Below are 19,751 nucleotides of genomic sequence, written 5' to 3' on the forward strand. Positions count from 1 at the left end.
GCAAATTAATAAAAAAATGTATTATTTAAAAAAAATTAGCTTCTCTTGTACTCCCTCCGTCCCATAATATAAGACGTTTTAACAATCTATGTTAGCTTGCAAAAACGACCTATATTATGGGACAGGGAGTACTTATTTCTTCTCAACGCAAATGAAGTGGGTACATAGCATAGTTATGCCCTCTCAGTAAATTCCAAAGATGATTACCAGAGTCAAGAAACATGTAAATTTGTTGAAAACGCATCATTTCATGGACATAAATGAAAAATAGCACAAGGTTCCTACAGAAAGCTGTAGATGAGCTTTTTCTAAACTAACTATTGCATGGTAGATAACACTATCACACAAAATATTTACAGGGAACTACATTTTCTCATACTGCCCCCCAGGAATTACAATCTACTGCAGAGGTAACCAAACCCGGAGATGATACAGAATGCAGCACTGAATGCATCCAATCTTCTCATCACATCAAAAAGTGACATGTATATATATACCACCTAACTGGACCATACATGCACCAGCCCCTGACTGTTGCCAGTGTAGATCTCGTTCCTGTCCTCGTCGTAGAACAGTGCTGTGACATCCTCCAGAGCTTCTGGGATACTACTCCAGATTGAAGGGCTACCATTCTTGCGAGGGGCTATACTAAGGGCAGGATCATTCGCTGCAATCTTGGCAATGCACTTGCCAGTCATAATGTCGCTCATGTTGATGGATCCAATTGAAGAAGCTGCATGTGCATCACTTGAGTTAAGATAATTTTCCATAACTAGTTGTACAAAACCAAATGAATTTAATCACATTTATTTGGTCATATACCATATCTTATCTTTGTATAACTGCCCAATATATTGATATTAGCAATCCGTAGATGACAGAGCATACATGCAAGTACAACTTGCCACTGTGGGCAGACTATCCAAATGACAGGAAGTAGTTGGACACAAATAATGCAATTTAATTGTTGGAGAAGAAATTAGGGTGCACCTGTACCGTCATCAGCCGCTGCATCGGATTTACAGTAGGATATAATCAGATCCTGGTCGGTTGTAATGTAAATATTGTTGGTACTACAATCTTGATGCCATAGCAAATGGTCCTCAAACGATGTAACAAGCTCTCCTCGGAAATTCCATACAGCAACTGTTCTGTTTCGGAATGTCAAGAAGAGATTGTTCTCATACAGAAAAATGAATGCTGACGGGGTCATAAACTTCTCAATACTGATTTCAATTAGCTCAGAACTTCGTACCTTCATGAAGAAGAAGCTATTAGGCTTACAAAACAGTAAAAGTTACAAGATAAGTATAATAAACTGATGTATCGTGCCATACATCAAGTATCTGAAGGTTCTCGTCTTCTTGCTTCACAAGGAGCTTCTCATTGAATTGCTCAATAAAATCAATTTTCTTGCCGCGGTGCAACAAGTGCTTGAATAATTTGAGTGGCTTTCCATCTTCAATAGATAATATCCTCAAAGGAACATAACTTGGCGTTCGATCATATATTAAGAGCATAATTCCTGGACTGAAAGGAGAAATCAAAGGAATAACTTAACATGGTTCGAATATGAAAACGAAAAATATAATAAACAAGGAAAAGGGTGCAGACCTAATCTTTATCTCCTGCACATTGGTATCAGGTATTGAATATAGAAAGGAATAGTTCTTCAGATCAAAAACCTTGTAGATACTGCCAGAAAAAGTATTGACCATTACAACAGTAAACATTGTTTAGTGCACATTATAATGTGACGAATGTTTAAGAAGGCATACCCATCCTGGGCCGAGTAAGTGAGTACTTTTCCATTTACATCATCAAACTCAACAAAGCCAGGCCACTTTAGAGATTCCGATTCAAAAAGAGGAAACCCAGCATCTAATTGGTCCCTCCTTATATACCTGAAAGAACGCATATATATTGAACATATAAGAACTTTAGTAAGTTAACTGTATTCAATGAAAATAGCGACATTATCATGAAAAAGTAAAAAAAAACTAAATATGCAATTGCATAACTTGTAAATATAGAAAATCACAGGTAACAGTAAAATATACTCCCTCCGTTCCTAAATATTTGTCTTTCTAGAGATTTCAACAAGTGACTACATACGGAGCAAAATGAGTGTATCTACACTCTAAAATATGTCTACATACATCCGTATGTTGTAGTCTGTTTGAAATGTCTAGAAAGACAAATATTTAGGAACGGAGGGAATATATAAGAGTGTTTCTTGACAAGTTACAGATTAAGGCATTAGCATATGCTCTTACTCGATTGGGGTTGTTCTGCACTTCAATGTGCTAAAATGGTCTGATGCATAAACTGAGACAGTAATAAGTGAATCGTTGTTCTTGTTGTAGAACAAACTCCGGATCACTTCGTCCGGGCTTAAATTCAAGAAGGATAACCGCTTATTTGTTACTGCAGAAGCAAAAACACAATGCAAGAGGTCAAATAACATCACTGGTCTTCATCACTGCCTGTCAAATACAGACACGTTTTACAGGAGGTGCAAATACCTACCTCGACTAAAAGCAGCACAAAGCCCAGAGTGAGCAAGAGCAAATATAATATCTTTTGCTGCGACGATCTCAATAATTTTGGATCTTTTTTTGAGAAACTGTAGCTTCACAAATAGGTGAGCATCATGATCATATGTGTCAAACTCTTCCTGCACCAAATATATATTAATAATGTCAGTCTACTCATATTTAGATGATTCATATTAAGAGGAACATGTAATGTAGTTTTTTCTCAATTAAGAACCCCATACAGGACGAGCAATTATACATACTGGAAGCTATTTATGATGTCGCTTTACTCTTATTTAGATGATTCATATTAAGAGGAAAATATAATGTATTTTTTCCCAAATAAGAATAACATAAAAGGTGAGCAATTGTACATAGTGGAAGTCTTAGTACTCCCTCTGTTCATAAATATAAGATGTTTTGGATATTTGAATATGGACTACATACTGACTGAAATGAGTGAACAAACACACTAAAACTTTATATATATATATATATATATATATATCCGATTCAGAAAGAAGTTCAGAACATCTTATATTTGTGAAGGGAGTAGCAGATTACATATAGACACAAGTTGTACACCTTAGCTGAAATTTCGCTAGCTAAATATGTAACGATATGCCCATTTTGGGTCTTCTACTACAAAAATCGAAGTTGAGGAAAAAACAATAGAACCACTAATTCAGCAAATAAGGAATCAGGATCCAGCAGGTCAGCACTGAGTTATCTTGAGCATTATAACTATCACATGGAAGTGACACAGTTTAAGCTTATCTAACGTACTCCTTCTGTCCCATAATGTAAGACATTCCTTGACACTAGTGTAGTGTCAAAAAACGTATTACATTATGGGACGGAGGGAGTGGAAAATAGCCACGTCGAGAAGTATCTATATCTATATCTATACCAATATAAAAAGACCCAAAGGGGCAGATCCAATTGATCTCGGCCATCAAACTAAGTCAATCCAACGACCTACACTGCTCCAATGGCGAGCGTTAAACGTGTTTAACGTGCAATTAATATCATACCAAATATTGCACTAATCACAAAATTAACACACAAATAATAGCATACCTAATATCTGCGTGCAATTAATATATTGTCTAAATATTAACGTGCAACGCGTGCAGTTAATATATTGCCTAAATATTAACGTGCGTTGCACGTGTGCATTTACTAGTAATCACAAATGCTTCGAGGCTCAAATCCAGTCTTCTGCAAGTAACAAGCTATTTAAGCTAGCTTATTAAGGCTGCAAAATACCCCCAAAACATATGCTTTTCAACAAGCAACAGAAAATTGTATGAGCATCTCCAAACAGACTTGCCTAATCTGAGCCCCTATATGTCCGCGTACACACCCGGTCAGTGTCCGGGTGACCGGGTGTGTCCGTTTCGAACACTGATTTGTCCGTGCACGCAGCGGTGTCCCCCCAAATTGTCAGGGCACATGCATATGATTGGTGGGGATGGAGAAAGAGAAAAGAAAGAAAAAAGTGGTCCAGGGTGGTCCAGGTTCGACATGGCGGGCTGTCCTGGCACGCCCAGAGCCCTCATTTCCTCCTCACATATGGACTGGATTTGAGGTTCGCGGACAGCTCAGACATACGAGGATGATTTATGAGGCCTGGTTGGGTAGCCTTTTTCCTTCTTTCTCTTGTCCGAGCACTATCCAGGCTGTCCACCCGGACATATGAGGAGGATTTGAGGTCCCCGGTTGGAGATGCTCTAACCAGGTCAACGAAGGTGGCAAACTGAGTCAGCTCGAGTGACTTGAAGCAGTCTCCAGACTCCAGCTATCCAAAATTTTGTGTGGTGTGTTATTGTGCATAGTTGCACTGGCAGATGCAAGTTCAACCAGTAATGGCTACATAGGATAAGGTGCCCTGTTCAATTCTTCTCTAGTATAACCCATACACATAGGCGTGACCCGGACATGTACTTCAGCTGTGTACGATCCCTCTTTTTTAGGCCATTTTTCCTTTCCTCCAATATAATATAATTAGAGGTACTTCTTATTTTGGAAAGAAAGTAAACACTCTAAATGCATATGGTTAAAATGGTATAATATAATTAGTGGTACTCCCTCCGATCCAAATTAATTGACGCACACTTAGTACAACTTTACACACACTTATTATAACCATACACACTTTGTATACTTTAGTACAAAGTTGTACTAAGTGTGCTTTAATTAATTTGGATAGGAGGGGGTACTTCTTTTTTGGCAGTTCAATTAAAACTGCCAAAACATCTTATATTTAGAAACAGGGGTAGTAGTTCGCGTCGGAATATTGGTTCCGAAAATACAGACATCACTACTTAGTAAAAAAGTTGCTTCAGTATTATATGTGCAGTTAGATAGGATGGCCCTGGCGAACACCATTGTTTCCATTCAGGACCCTCATCACTTTGGTGCTGTGGGAGGTATAGAAGCATAGGAATGCCATCATCTTTGACGGTGCCCTGCCGTCATTCCAGGAGGTCATACGTCGGATTGATTTGGAGGGGCGTGTTTGGCAATCGGCCGGGATCCTTAAGGGTGATCGCGCGAATTTCCTCGCGGCCATAGCGGTGGGTGTATCCAGAGTAGTTGGATGTAGGGCGTGTGTGGAATGGTAGCCGGCGGGCTACCGTGTAACAATCCCACTCTGGCGGCAGGGTTTCTTCTGTAACCCTTTCCTACCCCTTTAATATATGATACGCACTCTCGTGAGTATTGAGATAGTTGGAACTTGGAAGGTCCTTTTAAAACGATTTCATGAAATGCCATTTTAAACCATCTGGTTCACTTATTGAATAACCCGTAGCATAATACCAAAGATCCAATCCTAACCGGGGACGCCACAACTCAATTCAGTAGCCATAACCCAGATACTGGCAATTCAATTATCTGAAATGGAACTCCGCATGCCAGAAGTAACAGTCTCAACGCTGCCTACACAATACAGAACCCTCGGAACAACCCTCAAGATCTGACATTTTTCCGTATGAACTCAACGAACTTAGGTCCCGAAAACCAAAACTTCTGCCGGATCACAACCTTAAAAGTTAACGCAAAAGAAAGTCACCCTCAAGCAAAACTCCCCATCAATTTTGCCTCCCAAACCATTCACGGCGCCACAAAACGATGGCTTCGCCTCCTCAATTACGACCAACGAGAAGCCAAACCATAGAGATCCGGAGACCACCGGCCACACCATCCCCAAAAATGCGCAGGGGGACGCCGCGGTCGGTAGCTTACCTGGAGCTGCATGTTCCGGAACCGCTCAGGCACGGCGGCCGCGGCGCCGCCGCCGCGCGCGGCGAGCTGCCGCCCCCCGATCTCGCGGCGCTGCAGCTTGGCCGCGGAGTTGATGAGTGGGGCGTCCATGCGCCGCTTCCGCTCGCCCCCGGTGCCACCGCCCGGCCCGGCCCTGTCCGCTCCATCGCCGCCCCGCCGGCGTGCCGTCACCCGGAGCCGCACCCGCAGCTGCGACCTCTTGGGGCCGTCCATCCTCCTGCCCTCCTCGCAACTCGCGCGCGCGCGGGGCTAGGGTTTGGACGCCGACGCGGTGCTTTGGTTAGGAGGGGTTGGGGAATTCGGCTTGTGTCGGGTCGGGAGGAGAGGGAGAGAATAGCTTCTTTTTTTTTTTTGAGTAGTAGGGAGAGAATAGCTTTTTTTTTTAAGGAAAGTAGGGACTAGGGAGAGAATAGCTGGGAGGGGCGGCTCCGTGGTGCGCTGTTTACACCGGCCGATGGCTCAGAGCTACAGTGAACAGCTGTTTGCGTTAGAATATAACTATTAGAATGCCCGTGCGTTGCTACGGGCACAAGAGAAATATAGATGAGTCCAAAAGCATAAGTTGTGGCCATCTTTTATCTTCTTCATGAAAATGTTGTCCCTCAACTTTTCTACATATACAGGTAATATATATACTTTTAGATATATACCAAGATTGTGGGAAGACATAAGGTAATATTTCATATCTCGTTTCTTTCCATTTCCTCCATATTCACCATCACAACAAGACGTGACATCATGTGCATTCTCTCGCAAAAAAAATAAAAAAAAATGTTAATTCTCCCTAGCTGCCTCCTATTTTCTGACAAACCTTGGACCTCACCTCCGACCTTGCTATCACATAGTCATCTCTCTTCTCTTTCATTGTTCATATCCTTTCCATCAAGGATGATAGTACATTACATTTAGTTGAAATATATTGCCCATCTCTTCATTAGTTCAAACTTTTGAATAAGTTGGCTGAAGCATGAATCAATATGGTATCCAAGCCAAGAGGTCTTTTGAGTTCAAGACCCCACCAACGCAGTATTAAAATAGAAGATCGTACGTTCTACATCGATCACACATCTAAGCACTAAATAAACCTAAACATGATAGTGCATTACATTTAGTTGAAATATATTGTCCATTTCGCTTCATCAGTTCAGATTTTTTGATGAATTGGCTGGAGCATGAATTCAATAAACACCTCACGTTAATATTCTCTCATTGTCACATACATTTGAAAACAGTGACGATTGTCATGGTGGGCGATGTTTTTGTCGATAATCTCAAGACCAACTGGCTCAGTATCTTGGAGGTGCTCATATGGATAGAGTGTGCATGCATGCGTTCATAAGGATGAGTGTGTGTACCTGTTTGTAAACATCGGCGTTTGTACTGTGTGTGTTTTAACTTCAGAATACACAAGAATTATATCACAAGCACAAGTGTCAAGATATAACAACATGATGGTTTTCAAATTAAGGAGTTCTGTGAATATACATTTCTTGCCAAAGGAAACAGGAATATACATAGCAACTGATGAATAAAGTCATATGGAGGATATAGTGCACCCCCTCCTCCCATGTAAAATTCAACATGTTAATTGCTTTGCATCCATTTTATAAACCAAGCCTTGCTTTAGTTGATGCCACCTAACAAGAGAATAGGCAAACATATGTACATGATTACATAATACATTAATTTCAGTGGTATTTTTTAATATGTTCGATGCTAGGCTAGTATATTATTAGATCAACAAACAAAACTTCAACATTCATTCAGAAACTCGGGTAGGTGACGTCTAAATATTTTACCAACTTCAACAAGATGGAAAACAAATAGCAAGAAATATATGCACAATACAAAAGTGTCTCTTACCATGACAACACCCAATATAAATTAAAAATACAAAAAAGTTGTTACAGTAGTACTATTACTTACAACAAGAATTGTATGTTTCCTAAGCAAACTGCAACTTTCTGGAATAAATGTTTCTTGACATTCAATGTTCATTTTAGAATCCACGTAAAGTGTTGTGGAATAATTGTTTCTTGAAAGTCAACTTTCTGTATAGCGTAATTTCTTATGCATAAGAGATAAATAATGCACAAAATATAGAACCATAAGATAGCTAGAAGCCTGCTACTGTAAATTGGTGAAACTATGAGCCAGCAACAGAATAACATGGAAAACAAGTATGAGAAATATGAAACTGCTATTCCTCTGTACAAAGCCAATACGAATTCCAGCCCATGCTATTAGTGAATCCTGTTGACCATGAAGAAGCTAAATGGAAAAACACTACTTTTTATATAATAGAAAATAGACCGCAAGAAGACACGAAATAACAAAGAAAAGCAAAAAAAAAGTTTAGAAGGTTGAACCTAATGCTAGCACCATGGTAATAAACCCATGTCTACAAAGGAACATTAGCATTCAAATGTGAGAGCTCAGTAGCTTGTCATGTCTATATTTTGTTACACTTGTATCTGATTTGAAATTTAAAGAATTATGATGAGAAACTCACGTAGAACTGCAGTATAATTTTTGAATAAACATTGTCAATTATCTAAGAGTGCTAACATTTAAACTCATTCAAAATGTTGGCAAATGGGATGAGAAATGTAATACCCGAGATAATACATTATAAGGCTACAACAAGTCCCCTCCAATTTTTAGGAAGCTCTCCACTATATGTGTAGCAATGAACCAGCCTCAAAACCCATTATAGACTGCCAGATAGATATTTGTTTCTTCAATTTCTAACAAACATATAAAATATTGATTGAGAAGCACTCCTGCTTACTACACAGTGATTCATAACATCAAAGTGCAGGAACAAACTTGATTTTGTTGAACTGATAAAATTCACCTTGTTCTTCTTCACCAAAGTCTTCCCCAAGATTTTTCATCTAGTCTTCTTTCCCATATATATTTTTTCTTCAGAAAGGAGGCCTACCTAGGCTTCTTTCCCATATCTGCACAAGTCATGCTTAGAGCTGGTCCTTGTGAAGCACTAACCTACCTTGGCTCAACGCCAATGTGCATCAGCCTATCAAAAGCATAGGTGTAAGAATCATCCATGTACTCTGCACAAACAAGGGAAAAATCGTATGAGCTTTGATGCTTCACTATATTATAGTTTAGCAGAAGAGATAAACGGGCAGAAGTCTGGATGTATAGTAGTGGGGAAGCTGAGGTTACCTGGATTACCGATCAAAGGTGCCTTCCATTTGCCCTTGTGGTTCAGGTTCCTAAATTTTTGAATGCACAAAAACTTATGCCAGAAGTTGGACGCCCGAGGTATCCTATGCCATTTGGGGCGATGGAATTTCGAGTAACTGCTTGTTGAATTGATGATATTGCCGGGCATTGAATTAACTGAATCAGAGTGACTCTAAAGATAGGGCACGATAGAATCACAAAGCATAGAAAAAGTAGATAAGTTTGTGTGAGATACTCACAGTCAATTGTATCCACTATTCTCTTAACGGGCATAAATTGTAGCAAACTAAGCCAACATAATCCGCCTGTAATACTTAACCAGTGTCCAACATCCTTGAGTAACAAAAGGATTAATGTTGATCACTTACAAAAGAAATGGGCTACAATCACAAGATAAATGACATGGAAAAGGTCAACCGAACCTTTAAAAGTGGGAACTGTAGCGTCAGTCCAATTCCGCTGCCATGGCACCATTTTTTGCTGCACCTAGTGCCACCCAAAGTTTGTCCTAATATTCTATTGCTAGTATATAAGTTCTAAAGTATTTTACTAACAAACAAAAAGGTGGGGAAAATGTGAATCTACAAATTACGAGGACAAAATAAAATCAAAAGTCCAAACGGATGTGTTAAGATCAGTTTATACGTGCAGCCAAATGTTACAAAGCTAGCTTACATGAGTTCAATCCACCAGAATCGAGAAGATGCACAAAATGTCGGGAAACGAATTACAAACACTACCATTTTAAAGAACAAAAGGTAAACGTAGTCCAGCCTTTCAGTGAATACTGAAGCGGAAAATAGAAATATTTATGAATCTCCAGAACAAACAAAATAACACAGAGTGGAAGCTTAGAAAGATATAGTAATGCCTCGCCAGCGTCACCTTCAAAGTTGCATATGTTACACCCAGGCACACATAATGACACAAAAGAATTATGCTGGAATTTAATGTTCGGGCTAGAAGTAATTTGTTTCCATTTTATTGTACCCAGATTCTGTTGGTTACTTTTCCTACTGAATTTATCCTGCATATAAATAAGGGTTACTGAATCGTTGGAACCTAATCATTGTCGGTACCAAATTTTTAAACCATACTCCTAAAACAAGTAGTACCGATTGTTCCGCATAATGCATATAAGGTGTGTCAGTTTCTATCCGTGGCTCCCTGCTCCAAGTACCCCGTCGGTGAATCTTATGGCCGAAAGGCGACCGTGTGAAGCGATGGCGTCTGGTCGTAGGCGTCTGCTCATGTTTCTGTCCATATAAATGTCAAAATGTCAAACCAGATGTGTGTGCTAGAAGATTGTTCCTAATTCAATATAAATGGATAATTTTTTACTGTTGCCCTTTATTTCTTGAAGACCAGTCAGTCTAGTTTTCCCTAGGTTCTGAAATCGCTGCATGGGCCCTCAACTTCTTCAGGTTCGGCTCTTGTGCAGATACAGTTAGCCTTTGCACTACAAATTTATTAGCAAAACATATGTTTCCTACATAGAACATAAAGCTAGCCAATCTCACCGAGAAATCATAGTGCCCCGCCTGAAGTTCCTGAAGCTCCTGTATGCCAAAGATGTAACTCCGTTGTTGTCTGAGCTTCCACTGGGCAATGTGTAGACAACTCTAAGCTTCATTTCCTCAATCATCATATCAGCATCCTTGTTGAACTGAAGAATACATATATATATGGAATATAGTTGGTGGAATGCTAATCATCCAGAGCCTGATGACATTGACAACACAACACTAAATCATAGAAACCGGTGAAATTCCATAAATATCTTGAAGAAAGATCGATTCATAAACTTAGGTGGATGGAATAGAACACATATGTGTGTGCTCGTTTCATACTGCTGGGTGGATGGGATAAACGCCATGGACACTCTCTCATTGGACAGCATCTCTACTGAATAGGGAATAATTATCTCTATCAATAAGCAAAAGCAAACAACTGAAACAAGATAACTATATCACTTCAGTCCTTACATTGAGACGCCAATTTGATCACAGAAGACCATCTGTAAAAATGCAGAACAACATGGGCCTTGGCCTCAATTCGGCGACCCAACTTCAATTTTGAAAGCCTGCAAGCAAGCGAGAGATAGGAGTGAGCACAGTAATCTGAAATCAAATGAGAGAGTGTCAGCATTGTCGTCGTGCTCCCCTGCTCAGGCCATCTCGGTGCAGTCACATCCCGTTCAAAAAATGTTCGATAAATGAATTGAATTTATTATATATGCTTTCATGTAATCACCAATTTTTTTAGTTATAAAATAATAGATTGACTTGGGATTTCCAAACATGTTGGTGTCAAATGTATATTTACTCACTTAACATTGAACTATACAATATTGTGTATAGGATATACTGTACTCAGGCATGTAAATACGATAACTTTGTCATGCATCATTCATACGAAGCTCATTCTCACTTTTCTCATTCATACGAAGCTCATTTTTTCTCCTTCTTTATTTGTATCAGAATTTCTGAATTTAATGATGTTGACAGTTCTGACCAATTTGTTCAATGCACATACACATTTAATCAACCAGCACCATTAGCCATTTTGTGAAAAAACTAAGTAAATAGAACCATGCACTACCCGAAACTACATGATGCCAATGTCCTTACCTTTGTTGCTTGCAAGAATGCATACTAAAACATGGGGCAAAATCGTAGCTCTAATCATGGCAGTCCTTGTTAGTTGTCGTTAATCTACATCTCATAGAAATATTATTTGCTGAAGACAATCTCAACATACAAATCTGAAGAGTTTTATTAAAACTCAGCTAGATGCCTTTCCCAAAATAGTACTCAATTCATCCCAAAATAAGTATCGCTGGTTGAGTTCAACTTTAGTATTTTGAGATGGATGGAGTAGTATTTTATACGAAGAGAATTATATAGGTTCCACACTTACAAAGATTGGTAGGCATAAATATGAGTACTATCCATGGAAGTCATATTCAGTACTTCGATGGAGAATATCAGTATCATCTTTAGAAGAATTTAGCACCATGTCTAATTTAATTACACGGACACCTATTTGCAGAGCCATGATGATGGGAACGTCACTGCAGTCACTGATTAGCTGATTGCTAGTAAAATATGAGTACTGCGGTGTAACGAAATAGTGGGACAACGGTGCATTCATGTCATGGCGGACCTGGTAACATGAGATTTACATCAAAATTAAGAGCAAAGCTTGTAACAGCAGATTGTTCCTAGGAAAATAAATAAACAAATAGAGCAAATAACCAAATTCAAACCAGGTACCATTTGAGTAAAATCTGCAAAATGATCCTACAAAGCATTGCAGCAAATTTGTTGAGCTACCTCAAGGAATCTAAAAATGCCAAGACCGGAAGATCGACACTTACTATATCAGGCGCTTCCTTATCATCCCATCCATGATAATCTGAACAACCGAGCTTCAGAAGTTCATAAGTATCTGCTAGATCGCTCAATCCTGTATTCCTGTTGTAGGGAAAAATCAACAGTTAATTGCATTAAGGTTTCAGATACAATAGATAGATATGTAAGATGCATCATTATGGTGTACATAGATGAAGCATTATAAGATGATGACACTGTTCGTACTAGATAGTTCCCATCGCTTTCACAGTTTCCCATCTCTACCCATGTTTCTATGCATTTTGGATCATCATCTGTAGAAAACGAAGTCTTGAATATCAGTTTTTTTTTGCCACCACACGATACTTCCTAAAATTAGGTGGTTGCTTACTGTCAACAAAACAAGATTTTATGTTAGAAATAATAAGGGCATGTATTGTTTAATACAGATTCTGCGCAGTCAGACTTCTAATCCTATTGGTGACTATAGACAAAGATAAGATACGAGGTAAACAACTAAACACACACCCTTGGGAACATACACGGAAGAGATTCAGGATTGTGTTTCCAGTAACTGTATACCTCTGGCCATCGTGTTTCTAGTACCGGTGTGTGCCTCTGGCCATCGACACGAAGAGGTGCAGGAAGCGGAGGGCCTCGACATCAAGCCCCAGCCCGTCAACGTCGCGACGCTCGGCGAGCAGGCACATATGCGTTCACGCGTCCTCGCCTCCCTGCCACGGTCGAGCGTCGCCAAACGGCCCCACACAAGCTTTGACTCCATGAGTTACATGCTCCTCTTCCCGTGACGAGCGCCGGCTGCCTGTCCCCTAGATCCAGCCTCGACGTGACAACGTCGAGCTTCACCGCCTCCGATTCCTACGAGCACGAAGCCGAGGGCTCCAGGAAGAGGTCGGAAGAGGATAGGTGTAGCGGAAGAAAACCTGAGCGAGCTGTGGGAGGGAGGAGGGGAGAAGGGACCACGATCTCGCTCGGGCAAGGAAAGCGATAATTGGGGAAGGATATATTCTGTAGTTATTGCGAGGATCGTGCGAGAGGATTTCTTGGGCTACATAAAAGTGTGTGGGAGGGAGCGAAGGTGGAGCTAAGTATGGAAAGAGATCGGTGGCTTCGACGGTTGTATTTTTCCCGAGCGGAGCTAAGTATCGAAGGAGATCGGTGGGAGAAATAAATCGGAGAGGGAGGTGATTTGTTTGGAAGGTGATCTCCTGTATATGGTATTATTTTTGAATTCTTAATTACCAAATATTTACATGATTGAATTAAATCGACACCTGCCAAAGCAAGCACGAATAAATGGAAGGAGTATCAGACACGATTCGGTTTTAAGTGTGAAGAAGAAAAAATTAACATGGGAGTGGTGGTGGGAGGTGAGATGAAAATAAACCGGACGAAAAAAAACCAGACGAAAGTGGGAGGACTATTCAACCAACTCGTCCATTAGGAGTAGAGATCTCTATTCCTAATGAAGCAGTTGGTAGTCTGTTACTTTGGTTTTATTTTCGTCCGGTTTTATTTCTTCTCACCTTCCACCATCCTGTACTACTGATTTTCATCTACATATCTACATATCGACAAAAAACCGGATCAACGCTCCTGTACGGAACGAGGACCCGACCCGATCCGCTCCTTGTTTCCCACGTCCGTCCTGGATCACGAGAACGCCGCCGCCGCCGCTGCCGCCTCACATACGTCGCCCGTGGCGGATCACGAACAACACCGTCGCGGATCAGCAAGCCGCCGCCGCCGCCTCCTCAGGTACCCACACACCACGATCCCGTCGCGGGCCAGCAAGACACCGCCACTGCCGCCGCCACACACGATCCCGTCCCGGGTCAGCAAGACACCGCCGCCGCCGCCAACTCGGGTACCCACACACCACGATCTTCTCGTGGATCAGCAAGACACCGCCGCCGCCGCCTCGAGTAGCCACACGCCACGGACCTCCGACGACGGCGGCTACGGCGGCAAGCAGTTCAGGGCGTCTTCACTGATCAGTTTTCAACCTTACTTTCTTAAAGGTACGTACGCTCATGATCTCTTAAAGATCACGCAACGCTACACAAGAAAATTGTCGCCAGATGGAGCCATATACAACAGAGCCATATACGATGGAGCCACCAGATGGAGCCATATACAATGGAGCCATATGAATAAATGTTCCCCATGTTCCCAGTTCGAACACCAAAAATACAATGTTGTCATTTCTTCCCCATGTTCCCAGCTGGCACGCCAAAAATACATGGCAAGCCAATTGTTCAGTATACATACCACATCAATACTAATGCTGTTGAAAAATGATAGGTACGAATGGGAAATGCAAATAGCAAGGCACCGGAAGAGAAAAAGGGGTCAGATGTGCCTGTACCCCCTCTTGCTGACCTACATTCACAAGGGAGCCAAGGTAAGTTAGAATAACATAAATGAGTCAGATGTCAAGGGTGCCCAACAATCATTGTATCTCACTAATGTGTTGCAGGCCATAATGTCGACGGAAATGTTGATGAATACAACCCAGCAATCATTCCCGTAGCTGACAATGTTGACAATTATCAAATGACTCTAGGTATTGGAGTGTGTAAATAACCCTATCCGTTGTATCATATGGTTTTAACACAAGGAAACAGATGGAACTGGCATGCCACGGTTAGAGCAGGACGAGCTTGCAAACCTAACCAAACACCCTCTTTCTGAGATAACAATTGTTGATCAGCCTGGGCATGCGAGTTTACGTACGTGGGTTCCACGATCTTCTCGCGGATCAGCAAGACGCCGCCGCCGCCGCCGCCGCCTCGAGTAGCCACACGCCACGGACCTCCGACGACGGCGGCTACGGTGGCAAGCAGTTCAGGGCGTCTTCACTGATCAGTTTTCAACCTTGCTTTCTTAAAGGTACGTACGCTCATGATCTCTTAAAGATCACGCAACGCTACAAAAGATAATTGTCACCAGATGGAGCCATATACAGCAGAGCCATATACGATGGAGCCACCAGATGGAGCCATATACAATGGAGCCATATGAATAAATGTTCCCCATGTTCCCAGTTCGAACACCAAAAATACAATGTTGTCATTTCTTCCCCATGTTCCCAGCTGGCACGCCAAAAATACATGGCAAGCCAATTGTTAAGTATACATACCACATCAATACTAATGTTGTTGAAAAATGATAGGCACGAATGGGAAATGCAAATAGTAAGGCGCCGGAAGAGAAAAAGGGGTCAGATGTGACTGTACCCCCTCTTGTTGACCTACATTCACAAGGGAGCCAAGGTAAGTTAGAATAACATAAATGAGTCAGATGTCAAGGGTGCCCAACAATCATTGTATCTCGCTAATGTGTTGCAGGCCATAATGTCGACGGAAATGTTGATGAATACAACCCAGCAATCATTCCCGTAGCTGACAATGTTGACAATTATCAAATGACTCCAGGTATTGGAGTGTGTAAATAACCCTATCCGTTGTATCATATGGTTTTAACACAAGGAAATAGATGGAACTGGCATGCCACGGTTACAGCAGGACGAGCTTGCAAACCTAACCAAACACCCTCTTTCTGAGATAACAATTGTTGATCAGCCTGGGCATGCGAGTTTAGTATGTGGGTTCCATATTTAATCGCACTATCTACCCTATTCGGTTAGCAGGAAACTGCCTCATTCTATACTGGTTTTGTTATGTAGACAACCCATCAGTCTCCTTCTGTAGCCCTGATGTTGCTTTGTTCCCTGGTCCGAGTACTCTCACAGATATTTGTGCCTGCGGCCTTGCAGGAAGTTCATTTGGTATGATCCGACACGTGCATCATGGATAGTGATCAAACGTCTCTATGAATGTACATGTTGACTAATTCTCATCCAGATTTGTTGTTTATACATCGTGCAGACAATAATGTGCCTTCGTTCCCGGATAGGAGTACTCTTGCATCACTTTATGCCACAGGTCATGCAGAAGGCTCAAGTGGTGTGAGCCGATATGCCTTTCATATGGCCAGATTTGTGCTTAAAGGGATGCATGTTCATGTATTAGCCTAATGGACATATTTTCTTTTGTTCATGCAGCCAGAGAATCTACCCACAATGATGTGTGTCTTAATGCCCTTGGTTGTGGTAGTTCAGAGCTTGTGACATCGTCTTACCCAACATGTGATGTATACCCAACTCATTCCCAGACAACATGTGTTGTTGTGAATGACCAAGTGAGTTATAGCATATCAGACGACAAAAGGGAGTAGAGAAACACACGAAGGCGAGCAACTTATCGAAAGAAAAAGGACGAACAGGTCAAGCTCCAAAATGAAGAGCAGACTGTTTCCTGACCCCCTCTTGGTGATATCACTAATATTGATCAGCCTTCCGGTTCCATGCCAGGTACGGGTGTTTAAAGTTATGAGCTTACGGCGGTGACAAACCAAATTTGGGAATCAAATATTAGAATACGCACTTTTAGCTTCGACTTACAATAATCGATTCAATATGAAGTAAAAAAGTGGAGTTTGAAATATGAACGATCAAGAAATGTCATATATCGGAACGCTTAGAAAAACATCTACGGTGTTAGAAAGACGTAAATGGATTAAAAAAATTAAATTAAATTTACCAGCACTCAAAGACAGAAAGTAGCTTTTCTAACAAAATAACAGAAATTTGTAAGGTGAATAATATGATAGATGGTTCTCCATTTGTGTGAAAAATAAATAAATCTAGAGTATGATACATTAACTATCACAACGTCAGTAGCAAACGTTGATATGAAATAGATGTATAGTGCCCAAGATGGCGAAAATGGCAAACGGAGACCGAGCTCCATGGAGCCCTTTATTTGAAAACTTTAAAATCCAAACTTTTATGTTTCAAAAAATTCTGAAAATAAATAGACATATACCTAGATACATAATGTACATGTGTGCAAATTTTCAGGTCGAAATACATCAAAATGTGAGCTGCACAAAAAAGACAAATCTGAGGCCTTTTAGCATATGTACTGTTCATCTATAAAGTCCATGATTTTGGTTTTTTTGTGCAGCTCGCAATTCAAGGTATTTCATCCTGAAATTTTTCACACATACACTTTACATCCTTGCATACATGTGTATTTTTTTCAGAATTTTTTGAAACTGAAATTTATGAATTTTGAATGATTCAAAATAAAGGGCTCCATGGAGCTCGGTCTCCAAAATGCCCTACTCCCAAGATGGGTATATTATCAATTGGGCCAAGTTCTCCATTGGCACTGCATGTATATATTTTTTTTCTCCCGTTGCAATGGCAAAATAGAAGAATTTATGTAAGCGGACTTGCCAATATTCAGAATGCATACGGTTCTAAACTTCTTTAGATTAGCATAAAGAGCAATCAATCATAGTTTGCTAAACTGAAGAATATACTGACACTAATAACTGAATTCTGAAAGAGCATTTTACTTCTACATGCAAGAACAAGTATTATACGAATTTGATGTTACCTCAGCAGTGAGCTACACATTAGTGTATTTCTTGCCAATAACAGACTTCCAGCACTGAATGACATGGTTGTGTATTTCTTGCCAAAAGTTCCTTTAAAAAACCTGCAAGTAAATGCCACTCAAAATTAGATAATCATTACAAAATACCGCAGGATTTCACATCAACTCACTGTAGTACAAAATACATGCTTGCTAGACAAGAAATATTAGGGCATTTACTAACAAAGTATATATAGAACAAAAAATGGCTGAAGAAAACAGTAGACGGATTGGCTTGGTTTGGGATCTTCATGATTGTTGAGCATTGATGTGTTTTAACCTTATTGTTCAACCAGCCAACCCATCGAACCGGAACTATACATCCCGACCCCCTCTTGGTGATATCACTAATATTGATCAGCCTTCCGCTTCAATGCCAGGTACAGGTGTTTAAAGTTTTAACATAACAATGATAATATAGATTCATTTATTGTACCCATCGAGCTTGAACTATACATCCTTGTCACATGATGATGCTCCAAAAGATGGGTCCGCATCAGCCATTGCTGAATTCAATCATGACAAAGAGTTGGCTAGGAGGCAACATGCAAGAGATCGCAGTAGTAACATGGCTGACGAACGAAGGGATCGGAGAAATGCACATAGGCGGGCATCTTATCGGAAGAAAAAGGAAGAGGGTACGATCAACCTCCAAAACAATAATCGAGTGCAGCGTGAGCGACGAAAGGAACAACGAAACAACAGGACCCCTGATGAGCAGGGGGAGTCAAGTGCGAAGCGAAAGGCAGACTATGCTAGAAGGAAAAACACCTCGTGTGTTGAATCGATCGCAATGCCACGTCCAGATCTAACTAGCGCATTGTCCAACTCTCCCTCTTTAAATCCTCACGCCAATTGTCCGACTCACACTTCCAACCATCACACAACAATATGGCAGTGAACAGATAGATCTGTATACAACTGTCAAGTTGGCCCCCACATACATTCGCAACACCGAAACCGATGGTAGTTATCCCATCAACAGTCATCTTTCATTTTGTAATCATTCATCGGTTATTTATACCAAATTTGATAATGTTGTAGGTGCATACCTAAGCAGAACCTTAGGTGATGGTGCTGTAGATGGCGACCTCATCGAAATCAATGAGCACCTACAAAGTGCCGACCAGCAAACCAGTGATCCGGTAACAATTGCGGATAATGGAGCTGACGAGCAGAGTCATGAGTCCAGAGCTTGGCATAGGACAAGAGAGCGAGCTTGCAAGGGAAGTATGGCAGCGATGAAGCGTCAGGAGAAAATTGGCAAGCCAAAAACATGTACGCAGGTGCACGTGGTGAGAGGAATGCTCTGCTAGATCGTCGTAATGAAAGGTTTGCAGGTAGGGTGAATACCCGAACCGTCAGGTCCATCTCCATACCGAAAATGAGCTCAACGGGGCAACCTACCGTAGTTGAAGCACATGGTGGCTCAACATCATCTAGCATGCCGGAGTACACGGTCAGAAGTGAAGGTAACACCCCCATCCTTACTCTCCTTGCATCCCTTGAGATCGAACCCTCATTTTGTGTTGTTTGGCACCCGGGCAGACGACATGGACGCTTACCTCAATGGTCTCATGAATGATAATGTCAATCTTGATGACCTCTTTGACGATGAATATTACCTGTTTGCTGGTGAAGGTATGTACACTCGCTTGAGCGTGATCCACATGTTGGGGGTATCACACTAATTGGAGACATTGTTTGCAGGCTCAGATGCTGATGACTTGGAGCACGACGAATTGGAAGACTCAAGTCACAAAAACTATGTCGACCATGATCCATTTAACTATGTGTACTCAAACCTACCAGCCAACACACACATCTTGAAGCAC

At 41.1% G+C, this 19,751-nt stretch overlaps 1 protein-coding gene across 2 annotated transcripts; it reads right to left on the reverse strand.

Annotated features, from left to right (window-relative positions):
• Positions 1 to 228: 228 nt before the first annotated feature.
• Positions 229 to 6,184, reverse strand: LOC125508451. Of its 2 annotated transcripts, XM_048673166.1 has the most exons (8): positions 5,787 to 6,183; positions 2,530 to 2,677; positions 2,277 to 2,427; positions 1,779 to 1,904; positions 1,615 to 1,695; positions 1,338 to 1,530; positions 991 to 1,255; positions 229 to 733 (listed from the first exon to the last, which is right to left on the reverse strand). In XM_048673166.1, exons 1-8 carry the CDS (start codon positions 6,036 to 6,038, stop codon positions 501 to 503), a joined length of 1,449 nt encoding a protein of 482 aa, XP_048529123.1. In that variant the 5' UTR covers positions 6,039 to 6,183; the 3' UTR covers positions 229 to 500. The 2 variants fall into 2 exon arrangements, with proteins under 2 accessions (XP_048529123.1, XP_048529124.1); XM_048673167.1 differs by lacking the exon at positions 1,615 to 1,695 and having other exon boundaries at positions 5,787 to 6,184.
• Positions 6,185 to 19,751: the final 13,567 nt, after the last annotated feature.

This window comes from Triticum urartu, chromosome 5 (assembly GCF_003073215.2).
Source record: "Triticum urartu cultivar G1812 chromosome 5, Tu2.1, whole genome shotgun sequence".
Classification (NCBI taxonomy): Eukaryota; Viridiplantae; Streptophyta; class Magnoliopsida; order Poales; family Poaceae; genus Triticum; species Triticum urartu.